General features: G+C 45.6%; 1 protein-coding gene across 2 annotated transcripts in view; it reads right to left on the reverse strand.

Moving 5' to 3' along the window:
- Positions 1-12,375, reverse strand: part of LOC115171932 (WD repeat domain phosphoinositide-interacting protein 1) — a 30,622-nt gene extending 18,247 nt beyond the window's left edge. For both annotated transcript variants that reach the window (XM_029729184.1, XM_029729183.1), the window contains exons 1-3: positions 11,966-12,375; positions 5,257-5,339; positions 1,987-2,153 (exon numbers count right to left, since the gene is read on the reverse strand). In XM_029729184.1, coding sequence (XP_029585044.1) covers positions 1,987-2,153; positions 5,257-5,339; positions 11,966-12,075 — 360 coding nt within the window. In that variant the 5' untranslated portion in view covers positions 12,076-12,375. The remainder of the gene's footprint in view (positions 1-1,986; positions 2,154-5,256; positions 5,340-11,965) is intronic.
- Between the last annotated feature and the right edge of the window lie 2,687 nt (positions 12,376-15,062).

Below are 15,062 nucleotides of genomic sequence, written 5' to 3' on the forward strand. Positions count from 1 at the left end.
CAGAGAGGATGTTACTGTAGTTCTGTTACCTGTCTGTTGAGCCTGACAGAGAGGATGTTACTGTAGTTCTGTTACCTGTCTGTTGAGTCTGACAGAGAGGATGTTACTGTAGTTCTGTTACCTGTCTGTTGAGTCTGACAGAGAGGATGTTACTGTAGTTCTGTTACCTGTCTGTTGAGTCTGACAGAGAGGATGTTACTGTAGTTCTGTTACCTGTCTGTTGAGTCTGACAGAGAGGACGTTACTGTAGTTCTGGTACCTGTCTGTTGAGCCTGACAGAGAGGATGTTACTGTAGTTCTGTTACCTGTCTGTTGAGTCTGACAGAGAGGATGTTACTGTAGTTCTGTTACCTGTCTGTTGAGTCTGACAGAGAGGATGTTACTGTAGTTCTGTTACCTGTCTGTTGAGTCTGACAGAGAGGATGTTACTGTAGTTCTGTTACCTGTCTGTTGAGTCTGACAGAGAGGATGTTACTGTAGTTCTGGTACCTGTCTGTTGAGCCTGACAGAGAGGATGTTACTGTAGTTCTGTTACCTGTCTGTTGAGTCTGACAGAGAGGATGTTACTGTAGTTCTGTTACCTGTCTGTTGAGTCTGACAGAGAGGACGTTACTGTAGTTCTGGTACCTGTCTGTTGAGCCTGACAGAGAGGATGTTACTGTAGTTCTGTTACCTGTCTGTTGAGTCTGACAGAGAGGATGTTACTGTAGTTCTGTTACCTGTCTGTTGAGTCTGACAGAGAGGATGTTACTGTAGTTCTGTTACCTGTCTGTTGAGTCTGACAGAGAGGATGTTACTGTAGTTCTGGTACCTGTCTGTTGAGCCTGACAGAGAGGATGTTACTGTAGTTCTGTTACCTGTCTGTTGAGTCTGACAGAGAGGATGTTACTGTAGTTCTGTTACCTGTCTGTTGAGTCTGACAGAGAGGATGTTGTTACTGTAGTTCTGTTACCTGTCTGTTGAGTCTGACAGAGAGGATGTTACTGTAGTTCTGTTACCTGTCTGTTGAGTCTGACAGAGAGGATGTTACTGTAGTTCTGTTACCTGTCTGTTGAGTCTGACAGAGAGGATGTTACTGTAGTTCTGTTACCTGTCTGTTGAGTCTGACAGAGAGGATGTTGTTACTGTAGTTCTGTTACCTGTCTGTTGAGTCTGACAGAGAGGATGTTGTTACTGTAGTTCTGTTACCTGTCTGTTGAGTCTGACAGAGAGGATGTTACTGTAGTTCTGTTACCTGTCTGTTGAGTCTGACAGAGAGGATGTTAGTCGTTACCTGTCTGTTGAGTTGACAGAGAGGATGTTACTGTAGTTCTGTTACCTGTCTGTTGAGTCTGACAGAGAGGATGTTACTGTAGTTCTGTTACCTGTCTGTTGAGTCTGACAGAGAGGATGTTACTGTAGTTCTGTTACCTGTCTGTTGAGTCTGACAGAGAGGATGTTACTGTAGTTCTGTTACCTGTCTGTTGAGTCTGACAGAGAGGATGTTACTGTAGTTCTGTTACCTGTCTGTTGAGTCTGACAGAGAGGATGTTACTGTAGTTCTGTTACCTGTCTGTTGAGTCTGACAGAGAGGATGTTGTTACTGTAGTTCTGTTACCTGTCTGTTGAGTCTGACAGAGAGGATGTTGTTACTGTAGTTCTGTTACCTGTCTGTTGAGTCTGACAGAGAGGATGTTGTTACTGTAGTTCTGTTACCTGTCTGTTGAGTCTGACAGAGAGGATGTTGTTACTGTAGTTCTGTTACCTGTCTGTTGAGTCTGACAGAGAGGATGTTGTTACTGTAGTTCTGTTACCTGTCTGTTGAGTCTGACAGAGAGGATGTTACTGTAGTTCTGTTACCTGTCTGTTGAGTCTGACAGAGAGGATGTTGTTACTGTAGTTCTGTTACCTGTCTGTTGAGTCTGACAGAGAGGATGTTGTTACTGTAGTTCTGTTACCTGTCTGTTGAGTCTGACAGAGAGGATGTTGTTACTGTAGTTCTGTTACCTGTCTGTTGAGTCTGACAGAGAGGATGTTGTTACTGTAGCTGTAGTTGCAGATCTCCGTTCCCTTCTTGAAGTGGTAGACGTTCATCCGTCTGGGTATGGAGAGACTGACCACCACCACCAGACTGCTGGAGAACAGCCGCTCAACGATGTACACATCTGGGGTCTCTGATGGGGGAGAGCAGGGGAACACAGGGGTAAGCATGGTATGGGCATGAGTGTCCTGGGGGGCTGGGGTAGCCTGGTATTAGTGTCCTGGGGGGCTGAGGTAGTCTGGTATTAGTGTACTGGGGGGCTGAGGTAGTCTGGTATTAGTGTCCTGGGGGGCTGAGGTAGCCTGGTATTAGTGTCCTGGTGGGGGCTGAGGTAGCTTGGTATTAGTGTCCTGGGGGGCTGAGGTAGTCTGGTATTAGTGTCCTGGGGGGCTGAGGTAGCCTGGTATTAGTGTCCTGGGGGGCTGAGGTAGCCTGGTATTAGTGTCCTGGGGGGCTGAGGTAGTCTGGTATTAGTGTACTGGGGGGCTGAGGTAGCCTGGTATTAGTGTCCTGGGGGGCTGAGGTAGTCTGGTATTAGTGTCCTGGTGGGGGCTGAGGTAGCCTGGTATTAGTGTACTGGGGGTCTGAGGTAGTCTGGTATTAGTGTCCTGGGGGGCTGAGGTAGCCTGGTATTAGTGTACTGGGGGTCTGAGGTAGCCTGGTATTAGTGTCCTGGGGGGCTGAGGTAGCCTGGTATTAGTGTCCTGGTGGGGGCTGAGGTAGCTTGGTATTAGTGTCCTGGGGGGCTGAGGTAGTCTGGTATTAGTGTCCTGGGGGGCTGAGGTAGCCTGGTATTAGTGTCCTGGGGGGCTGAGGTAGCCTGGTATTAGTGTCCTGGGGGGCTGAGGTAGTCTGGTATTAGTGTACTGGGGGGCTGAGGTAGCCTGGTATTAGTGTCCTGGGGGGCTGAGGTAGTCTGGTATTAGTGTCCTGGTGGGGGCTGAGGTAGCCTGGTATTAGTGTACTGGGGGTCTGAGGTAGTCTGGTATTAGTGTCCTGGGGGGCTGAGGTAGCCTGGTATTAGTGTACTGGGGGTCTGAGGTAGCCTGGTATTGGTGTCCTGGGGGGCTGAGGTAGCCTGGTATTAGTGTCCTGATGGGGGCTGAGGTAGTCTGGTATTAGTGTCCTGGTGGGGGCTGAGGTAGTCTGGTATTAGTGTCCTGGGGGGCTGAGGTAGCTTGGTATTAGTGTCCTGGGGGGCTGAGGTAGCTTGGTATTAGTGTCCTGGGGGGCTGAGGTAGCTTGGTATTTGTGTCCTGGGGGGCTGAGGTAGCCTGGTATTAGTCTCCTGGGGGGCTGAGGTAGCCTGGTATTAGTGTCCTGGTGGGGGCTGAGGTAGCCTGGTATTAGTGTACTGGTGGGGGCTGAGGTAGCCTGGTATTAGTGTCTTGGTGGGGGCTGAGGTAGCTTGGTATTAGTGTCCTGGGGGGCTGAGGTAGCTTGGTATTAGTGTCCTGGGGGGCTGAGGTAGCCTGGTATTAGTGTCTTGGTGGGGGCTGAGGTAGCTTGGTATTAGTGTCCTGGGGGGCTGAGGTAGCCTGGTATTAGTCTCCTGGGGGGCTGAGGTAGTCTGGTATTAGTGTCCTGGTGGGGGCTGAGGTAGCCTGGTATTAGTGTCCTGGTGGGGGCTGAGGTAGTCTGGTATTAGTGTCCTGGGGGGCTGAGGTAGCCTGGTATTAGTGTCCTGGTGGGGGCTGAGGTAGTCTGGTATTAGTGTCCTGGGGGGCTGAGGTAGCCTGGTATTAGGGTCTTGGGGGGCTGAGGTAGCCTGATATTAGTGTCCTGGGGGGCTGAGGTAGCCTGGTATTAGTCTCCTGGGGGGCTGAGGTAGCCTGGTATTAGTGTCCTGGTGGGGGCTGAGGTAGCTTGGTATTAGTGTCCTGGGGGGCTGAGGTAGCCTGGTATTAGTGTCCTGGTGGGGGCTGAGGTAGCTTGGTATTAGTGTCCTGGGGGGCTGAGGTAGTCTGGTATTAGTGTCCTGGTGGGGGCTGAGGTAGCTTGGTATTAGTGTCCTGGGGGGCTGAGGTAGCCTGGTATTAGTGTCCTGGGGGGCTGAGGTAGCCTGGTATTAGTGTCCTGCCATGGTTGGTTTCTATCTCCACACCACTGTGTCTGTCTGCCAGTAATAATGAACTGAGCATTAAATTACCAGAGACTGGTGGCTAGTGAAGTTATCCATCTACTATTGTCTGTCAACCATTTATCAGTCTACACACAGTGTCTGCAACCCAAATTACACCCTATTGCCTATGTACTTTTGACTGGTAGCCATAGGGCTCTATGTATTTGGAACACAGCCAGTGATTCACAACAAGGAAGTAGACTAACAGAGAATTACCCATTACTGGAAGAGGACTGGCAAGTGACCCCTGTAACTGACACTAATGCCCAGAGAGAGGCTAGACAACACAACTAGAATGAGATCCTCTGTATGGGCTGAACAATGCTACAGCTTGGCAGAGCAGAGTCCTGTATGAGTCAGATTCTTGAAGGGAGATAATATCACATCCCATTATAAAGCTCTGGTATAGGAGTCATAGAGTACAGGCAGCCTATCAGAGAGAGGCAGAGGTGTTGGAACTAAGTCTATTCTAGGGGAAGGGTTTAGGGGTTTGTTTGGGATGGGATCTAGGGGAAGAGGTTTGTTTGGGGCGGGGTCTAGGGTAAGGGTCTAGGTGTGTGTTTGGGACGGGGTCTAGAGGAAGGGTCTAGGTGTGTTTGGGACGGGGTCTAAGGGAAGAGGTTTGTTTGGGACGGGGTCTAGGGGAAGGGTTTAGGGGAAGAGGTTTGTTTGGGACGGGGTCTAGGAGAAGGGTCTAGGGGTGTGTTTGGGACGGGGTCTAGGGGAAGGGTCTAGGGGAAGAGGTTTGTTTGGGACGGGGTCTAGGAGAAGGGTCTAGGGGTGTGTTTGGGACGGGGTCTAGGGGAAGGGTCTAGGGGAAGAGGTTTGTTTGGGACGGGGTCTAGGGGAAGGGTTTAGGGGAAGAGGTTTGTTTGGGACGGGGTCTAGGAGAAGGGTCTAGGGGTGTGTTTGGGACGGGGTCTAGGGGAAGGGTCTAGGGGAAGAGGTTTGTTTGGGACGGGGTCTAGGGGAAGGGTCTAGGGGTTTGTTTTGGATGGGGTCTAGGGGAAGAGGTTTGTTTGGGACGGGGTCTAAGGGACGGGTTTAGGGGTGTGTTTGGGACAGGGTCTAAGGGAAGGGTCTAGGGGAGTGTTTGGGACAGGGCTATACTAACCGCTCTCGTAGATGCAGTCCAGTTTGTCCACTGAGGTCACAGAGAACAGCTTATAGCCCGTCTTGGTTCCCACTGACAATGACCTGGGAACACACAACAACAACACACACACACACACACACACACACACACACACACACACACACACACACACAACAACACAAACAGAGGTTGAGAAGAGGTTGATAAACACATATAGAATATTACAAGTCAAAGTGACTTATGTGTGACTAGTTTCTTCATGCACACCAGAATATTTAAGAATACAGAGTGCACACACACACACACACACACACACACACACACGGAGGTAGATAATTAAAAAAACACATTGAATTTGTTACAGTAAAAACATGTCAATGAAGTGTGACTCATCTCATGCACACCAGACTGCTCTCAATGCTTTTATAGGCTGTTTATCTTGGGGATTCACTGTTTATCTTGGGGATTCACTGTTTATCTTGGGGATTCACTGTTTATCTTGGGGATTCACTGTTTATCTTGTGGATTCACTGTTTATCTTGTGGATTCACTGTTTATCTTGGGGATTCACTGTTTATCTTGTGGATTCACTGTTTATCTTGGGGATTCACTGTTTATCTTTTGGGATTCACTGTTTATCTTGGGGATTCCAGAACAATAAATATTTACTTTGTTTTCAAGTTTGCTGCAAGGACTTTTGATAAAAGGGACAACAACAGAGAATTTGAAAGTTGCAAGTGTGACTCTTTCCTCATGTAAATGCTGTGTTCTCCGTCCATTCTGGTTAGGAGGGAACTTCCCCAAACTACATGAGTGAAATATCATTTCCAGTTAAACATGATATTGCCTATGGATTACTGATGTGATTGAACTTGTCAGTAATCATTTTGCATAGCCAGTCCAAATACAAAGTAAGTAAGTCTCTCTCTCTCTCTCCAAACTGATGCAACATTTCTGAGAGAACTGATATAACTGCCCACACAAACACAGGAAACTGAGTAACACAGGTCTAACACACACATCCTATCTGATAGAAACACAGGTCTAACACACACATCCTATCTGATAGAAACACAGGTCTAACACACACATCCTATCTGATAGAAACACAGGTCTAACACACACATCCTATCTGATAGAAACACAGGTCTAACACACACATCCTATCTGATAGAAACACAGGTCTAACACACACATCCTATCTGATAGAAACACAGGTCTAACACACACACATCCTGTCTGATAGAAACACAGGTCTAACACACATCCTATCTGATAGAAACACAGGTCTAACAGACATCTATCTGTACCTTGGTTAAGTGTTCCTATGGTTACAGACACCACACAAACAGTACACATACAGTCCTGAGATCAGTGAATGCTGTTTCACCACTGAGAATGTCTGTTCTGAGAGAATGTTCACGGTTCTATCCAAGGAATGACATTATATGATGTCGATGGTTCTGACCCAGGGATTCTGTAACGTGAAACACTTTTGTTTGTTTATTGAGTAAACCATTGAGTATTGAGTAAACCATTGAGTATTGAGTAAACCATTGAGTATTGAGTATTGAGTAAACCATTGAGTATTGAGTATTGAGTAAACCATTGAGTATTGAGTATTGAGTAAACCATTGAGTATTGAGTATTGAGTAAACCACTGAGTATTGAGTAAACCATTGAGTATTGAGTAAACCATTGAGTAAACCATTGAGTATTGAGTAAACCATTGAGTATTGGGTAAACCATTGAGTATTGAGTAAACCATTGAGTATTGAGTATTGAGTAAACCATTGAGTATTGAGTATTGAGTAAACCATTGAGTATTGAGTATTGAGTAAACCATTGAGTATTGAGTAAACCACTGAGTATTGAGTAAACCATTGAGTATTGAGTAAACCATTGAGTAAACCATTGAGTATTGAGTAAACCATTGAGTATTGGGTAAACCATTGAGTATTGAGTAAACCATTGAGTATTGAGTAAACCATTGAGTAAACCATTGAGTATTGAGTATTGAGTAAACCATTGAGTATTGAGTATTGGGTAAACCATTGAGTATTGAGTATTGGGTAAACCATTGAGTATTGAGTATTGGGTAAACCATTGAGTATTGAGTAAACCATTGAGTAAACCATTGAGTATTGAGTAAACCATTGAGTAAACCATTGAGTAAACCATTGAGTATTGAGTATTGAGTAAACCACTGAGTATTGAGTATTGAGTAAACCATTGAGTATTGAGTATTGAGTAAACCATTGAGTATTGAGTATTGAGTAAACCATTGAGTATTGAGTAAACCATTGAGTAAACCATTGAGCATTGAGTAAACCATTGAGTATTGAGTATTGAGTAAACCACTGAGTATTGAGTAAACCATTGAGTATTGAGTAAACCATTGAGTATTGAGTAAACCATTGAGTATTGGGTAAACCATTGAGTATTGAGTAAACCATTGAGTATTGAGTAAACCATTGAGTATTGGGTAAACCATTGAGTATTGGGTAAACCATTGAGTATTGGGTAAACCATTGAGTATTGAGTAAACCATTGAGTAAACCATTGAGTATTGAGTAAACCATTGAGTAAACCATTGAGTAAACCATTGAGTATTGAGTATTGAGTAAACCACTGAGTATTGAGTATTGAGTAAACCATTGAGTATTGAGTATTGAGTAAACCATTGAGTATTGAGTATTGAGTAAACCATTGAGTATTGAGTAAACCATTGAGTAAACCATTGAGCATTGAGTAAACCATTGAGTATTGAGTATTGAGTAAACCACTGAGTATTGAGTAAACCATTGAGTATTGAGTAAACCATTGAGTATTGAGTAAACCATTGAGTATTGAGTAAACCATTGAGTATTGAGTAAACCATTGAGTATTGGGTAAACCATTGAGTATTGAGTAAACCATTGAGTATTGAGTAAACCATTGAGTATTGAGTATTGGGTAAACCATTGAGTATTGAGTAAACCATTGAGTAAACCATTGAGTATTGAGTATTGAGTAAACCATTGAGTATTGAGTATTGAGTAAACCACTGAGTATTGAGTATTGAGTAAACCATTGAGTATTGAGTATGGGGTAAACCATTGAGTATTGAGTATTGAGTAAACCACTGAGTATTGAGTAAACCACTGAGTATTGAGTATTGAGTAAACCACTGAGTATTGAGTAAACCATTGAGTTGAGTGAACTTAGTGAACTCAATGAACTGGTAAAATAAAAGGAGGCTAGTATGTAAGGGAGGACAGTCATCTGGCAGGGAGGACAGTCATCTAGCAGGGAGGACAGTCATCTGGCAGGGAGGACAGTCATCTGGCAGGGAGGACAGTCATCTAGCAGGGAGGACAGTCATCTGGCAGGGAGGACAGTCATCTGGCAGGGAGGACAGTCATCTAGCAGGGAGGACAGTCATCTGGCAGGGAGGACAGTCATCTGGCAGGGAGGACAGTCATCTAGCAGGGAGGACAGTCATCTGGCAGGGAGGACAGTCATCTAGCAGGGAGGACAGTCATCTGGCAGGGAGGACAGTCATCTAGCAGGGAGGACAGTCATCTAGCAGGGAGGACAGTCATCTAGCAGGGAGGACAGTCATCTAGCAGGGAGGACAGTCATCTGGCAGGGAGGACAGTCATCTAGCAGGGAGGACAGTCATCTAGCAGGGAGGACAGTCATCTGGCAGGGAGGACAGTCATCTAGCAGGGAGGACAGTCATCTAGCAGGGAGGACAGTCATCTAGCAGGGAGGACAGTCATCTAGCAGGGAGGACAGTCATCTAGCAGGGAGGACAGTCATCTAGCAGGGAGGACAGTCATCTGGCAGGGAGGACAGTCATCAGGCAGGGAGGACAGTCATCTAGCAGGGAGGACAGTCATCTGGCAGGGAGGACAGTCATCTGGCAGGGAGGACAGTCATCTGGCAGGGAGGACAGTCATCTGGCAGGGAGGACAGTCATCTGGCAGGGAGGACAGTCATTTGGCAGGGAGGACAGTCATCTGGCAGGGAGGACAGTCATCTAGCAGGGAGGACAGTCATCGAGCAGGGAGGACAGTCATCTAGCAGGGAGGACAGTCATCTAGCAGGGAGGACAGTCATCTGGCAGGGAGGACAGTCATCTGGCAGGGAGGACAGTCATCTGGCAGGGAGGACAGTCATCTGGCAGGGAGGACAGTCATCTAGCAGGGAGGACAGTCATCTGGCAGGGAGGACAGTCATCTAGCAGGGAGGACAGTCATCTAGCAGGGAGGACAGTCATCTAGCAGGGAGGACAGTCATCTAGCAGGGAGGACAGTCATCTAGCAGGGAGGACAGTCATCGAGCAGGGAGGACAGTCATCTAGCTAGGGTGTGTTTCGGGGCACGTCCCAATTGGCACCCTAAATAGTGCACTACTTTTGACCAGGGCCCATAGGTTAGTGCACTATATAGGGAATAGGGTGCCATTGGAGTGTTTATAAAGGAGTGTTTATAATGTTCACTGAGTTCTTCCATTGGACATGTTCTGAAAGTCACTACTCTGTTCCCCTGGATGGGGCTGTCTGCTGTACATGTCTGGTCATGCTCTGAAACAGGAACAAACCTGCAATCATCATCGCTGAAAGAAAGAAAGAGTGTTTGCCATTTTTCTTTTGACCACAAACAAACAGATTCCACAGTAAGCTCTCAGTCTTCATGGCACGCATTGTTCCTGACATTGTTTAAAATGGATATTTGTTCATCTTTATCCTGAACTTTCTTTGTTTTTGTTTTGAATGCTGTTTTTATTGTGAGATCTCTGGTGAATAAGATCCCCAATGTAGGCTATGTATTACATAGGCCTATGGCAAAAACGCACACCTTTGGCCGACGTATCAAAATGCATTGGGAATATGTCGTTTGGAGAGCGTTTGAACATTGGAAAGACGTCGCAGAGACATCAAACTTTACGTTTTGATTTTCTCACAATCAACACCATAATATATTACCCATCGCATCTTGAAAGAAAACGTAGCCTAAAGTTTCACCGGAAAAATGAAGTGAACTGTTTGTTGTTGATGTAATTGTATGTTCAGATCCAAACCCAACAACACAGGACAACAGGTCTACTCTGTTATATGTTCAGATCCAAACCCAACAACACAGGACGACAGGTCTACTCTGTTATATGTTCAGATCCAAACCCAACAACACAGGACGACAGGTCTACTCTGTTATATGTTCAGATCCAAACCCAACAACACAGGACGACAGGTCTACTCTGTTATATGTTCAGATCCAAACCCAACAACACAGAACAACAGGTCTACTCTGTAATATGTTCAGATCCAAACCCAACAACACAGGACGACAGGTCTACTCTGTTATATGTTCAGATCCAAACCCAACAACACAGGACGACAGGTCTACTCTGTTATATGTTCAGATCCAAACCCAACAACACAGGACGACAGGTCTACTCTGTTATATGTTCAGATCCAAACCCAACAACACAGAACAACAGGTCTACTCTGTTATATGTTCAGATCCAAACCCAACAACACAGGACAACAGGTCTACTCTGTTATATGTTCAGATCCAAACCCAACAACACAGGACAACAGGTCTACTCTGTTCTGCATTCCTTTATCAAGTAAACACTGTCCTGCTCAAGGTGTTTAACCAGGTACCTAACTAAGACAGAATCTATGGACGTGTGTATGTGTGTGTGTGTGTGTGTGTGTGTGTGTGTGTGTGTGTGTGTGTGTGTGTGTGTGTGTGTGTGTGTGTGTGTGTGTGTGTGTGTGTGTGTGTGTGTGTTACCTAGTACCTAGCCTAGGACAGAAGCTATGGACAGGTTGTGAAAATTTGCCAGTCAGCCTCATATCAGGTGAGCAGGCGATCTGAAAGTTATTCACTGTCCCAAATAGCACCCTATTCCCTACATACAGTAGTGCTCTATAGGCCCTGGTCAAAACTAGTGTAGAGAACAGGATGCCATTTGGAATACATTTCTGTTCATGAAAAGTAGTTGAGCTTGGCGATTCAAGCATTCTCAGTTAGTGCTAACATTAGTCAAAGGAACTCTCTCTCTCTCTCTCTCTCTCTCTCTCTCTCTCCCTCTATTCAATAGCCTCTCTCTCTCTCTCTCTCTCTCTCCCTCCCTCTATTCAATAGCCTCTCTCTCTCTCTCTCTTCAATAGCCCCTCTCTCTCTCTGTCTCTCTTCAATAGCCCCTCTCTCTCTCTCTCTCTCTCTCTCTATTCAATAGCCCCTCTCTCTCTCTCTGTGTTGTTTCCGTCCTATACCCCACTTTAAAATGAAGTCATTAAGAAAGGGATCAATAGATTTCTATAGGCATTAGTGTGTATAACAGGAGTGCTTTTGAAGTCCTGTTGTTCTGCCGCCAGAACGGTTCCGTCCACTGTTGCCAACCGTCGCTTTTTTACAACAAATCCGGTGGTTTCGGGTTTAAGCATAATTAGTGTGTTTTGTTCAGAGAACTGTGAACTGCCCTCTCTGATCGTCACATGCGAATTCTGTAGCCGCTATGTAGAATTCTATAACATCTATGGGCTGTTTAACTAGGATTTTAGGACCTCACAATGAAAGGGAAATATGTTTTAGATTGCATCACCATGATATCATACTGAAAGGTGTATTTATCTATAGCTTATTTTACAGGAAATGACAAGGACATTTGCTGAGAGAGCATTCTGTTGTAGGCAACCAACCCAACAGGCAGCGGGTTCGGAGGCGCTTACGTGGAGTCTTGGTTGAAAGAGGCGCAGCCAAGCCCCGTCAGCTCTGTCCCCGGCCCGGCTCCTGGTTCACCAGGTCCGCTAGGACCGTCTGCTCCCTCTCCCGTCTCCATCCCGATTCCCAGCGACCTCTTTCCCTCCCTCCGCCCTGGATCGGAGGCCTGGGATCGGCTTTGCCTCTTGGCACGATAGCGTCGGATTGAGGATCCAGCTGAGAAGAAATCTCGATCGCCTTTTTAACAATAAACCGATCTAATCACAGGCCTGAGTGTTTTGAACTCCTTATTTCCGGTGTTTTTAGAATCCAAATCTGAGTTCCATAAATGTTCTTATTTATTACAGAAGAGATCAGACACTCTAGAGAAAGAAGAAGGGAAAAAACCGAAGCAAAACAAGAACAGCTGACAGCTTGTTGCGTCACTCGGATTTCCCGTCCCAGTTGGCTAAAAGCGAAATTCAATGTTGTCGTCGGCTCGATTCTGATTGGTCAGGTGCATAGAGAATGATAGAGGTCTGTAGTGGCCAAAAATCTGTTTTAGCATGGGCAGCGCCAGAGGGAAAGATGCGAAGCAAGAGGTTTTACTCCGCCCAAAATATGTCCACGAAAATAAGCCCAACTTTGAAAAAACGACTTTATGTCGGAGTTGTGCCTGTTTTCCAGAGATAGATAGAGGACTCAGATAGAGGACTCATCATGGATATAACCCGTTTTAGCATGGACATTGCCATTGAGGGCTTCCACCACTTAAAGTCGTCAACTGGGTGGGGGTTCCTATGAGTTGGGAGCAATCAGCCAATGAAGAAAAATTCAATTGACTACTTTAAAATGGAGATAGCCTCATGGTGCTGCCCATGCTGTCACAGATCCTATAATCAAATTTGATTTGTCACATATTTCGTAAACAACAGGTGTAGACTAACAATGAAATGCTTCCTTATGGGCCCTTCCCAACAATGCAGAGAGAAAAATAATAGAAAAATAATAACATGAGGAATAAATATACAATGAGTAACGATAACTTGGTTATATACAGGGGTTACCAGTACCCAGTCAATGATAACTTGGTTATATACAGGGGATACCAGTACCCAGTCAATGATAACTTGGTTATATACAGGGGATACCAGTACCCAGTCAATGATAACTTGGCTATATACAGGGGTTACCAGTACCCAGTCAATGATAACTTGGCTATATACAGGGGTTACCAGTACCCAGTCAATGATTACTTGGCTATATACAGGGGATACCAGTACCCAGTCAATGATAACTTGGTTATATACAGGGGATACCTGTATATAACCAGCCTTCCCTGTAGCTCAGTTGGTAGAGCATGGTGTTTGCAACACCAGGGTTGTGGGTTTGATTCCCACGGGGGGCCAGCACAGAAAAAAAAATGTATGAAATGTATGCATTCACTACTGTAAGTCACTCTGGATAAGAGCGTCTGCTAAATGACTAAAATGTAAATGTAAATGTAATACCAGTACCCAGTCAATGATAACTTGGTTATATACACGGGGTACCAGTACCCAGTCAATGATAACTTGGTTATATACACGGGTTACCAGTACCCAGTCAATGATAACTTGGTTATATACACAGGTTACCAGTACCCAATCAATGATAACTTGGTTATATACACGGGTTACCAGTACCCAATCAATGATAACTTGGTTATATACACAGGGTACCAGTACCCAGTCAATGATAACTTGGTTATATACACGGGTTACCAGTACCCAGTCAATGATAACTTGGTTATATACACGGGTTACCAGTACCCAGTCAATGATAACTTGGTTATTCACAGGTTACCAGTACCCAGTCAATGATAACTTGGTTATATACAGCGTGGCGGATGTGTTGTTGCCTACCATCACCACCTGCGGGCGGCCCATCAGTAAGTCCAGTATCCAGTTGCAGAAGGAGGTGTTCAGTCCCAGGTCCTGAGCTTAGTGATGAGCTTGGAGGGCACTATGGTGTTGAACGCTGAGCTGTTGTCGATGAACATCATTCTCACATAGGTGTTCCTCTTGCCCAGGTGGGAGAGTGCAGTGTGGAGTGCGATAGAGATTGTGTCATCTATGGATCTTTTGGGGCAGTATGCGAATTGGATTGGGTCCAGGGTGGCTGGGATGATGGTGTTGATGTGAGCCATGACCAGCCTTTGAAGGCATTTCATGGCTACAGATGTGAGTGCTACAGGGAGATAGTCATTTAGACAGGTTTTCCTTGGCGTTGTTGGGCACAGGGACTATGATGGTGTGTTGGAAACATGTAGATATTACAGACTGGGTCAGGGAGAGGTTGAAAATATCAGTGAAGTCACTTGCCAGCTGGTCAGCACATGCTCTGAATACGCATCCTGGTAATCTGTTTGGCCTCACGGCCTTGAAGGTCTTACTCACATCGATTACAGAGAGCGAGATCACACAGTCGTCCGGAACAGGTGGTGCTCTTATGCATGGTTCAGTGTTGCTTGCCTCAAAGCGAGCATAGAAGGCATTTAGCTAGTCTGGTAGGCTTGCATAAATGGGCAGCTCGCGGCTGGGTTTCCCTTTGTAATCCGTGATAGTTTGCAAGCCCTCCCAAATCAGACGAGCATTAGAGCCGACATAGCGTGATCCGATTTTAGTCCTATATTGAGACTTTGCCTGTTTGATGACTCATCGGAGGTCTTGGCAGGATTTCCGCTCCTTGAAAGCGGCAGCTCTAGCCTTTAGCTCAGTGTGGATGTTGCCTGTAATCCATGGCTTCTGGTTGGGATATGTTCGTACGGTACACTGTGGGGATGACGTCGTCGATGCACTTATTAATGAAGCCTGTGACTGATGTGGTAAACTCCTCAATGTTATCGGATGAATCCCAGAACATATTCCAGTCTGTGCTAGCGAAACTGTCCTGTGGCTTAGCATCCACTTTATTCTACCACTTCAGTATTGAACGCATCACTGGTACTTCCTGTTTTAGTTTTTGCTTGGAAACAGGAATCAGGAGGAATCAGGAGTTATGATCAGATTTGCCAAAGGGAGGGCAGGGGAGAGCCTTGTATGCATTTCTGTGTGTGGAGTAAAGGTTATCTAGAGTTAGTTGCAC

This window comes from Salmo trutta, chromosome 32 (assembly GCF_901001165.1).
Source record: "Salmo trutta chromosome 32, fSalTru1.1, whole genome shotgun sequence".
Classification (NCBI taxonomy): domain Eukaryota; kingdom Metazoa; phylum Chordata; class Actinopteri; order Salmoniformes; family Salmonidae; genus Salmo; species Salmo trutta.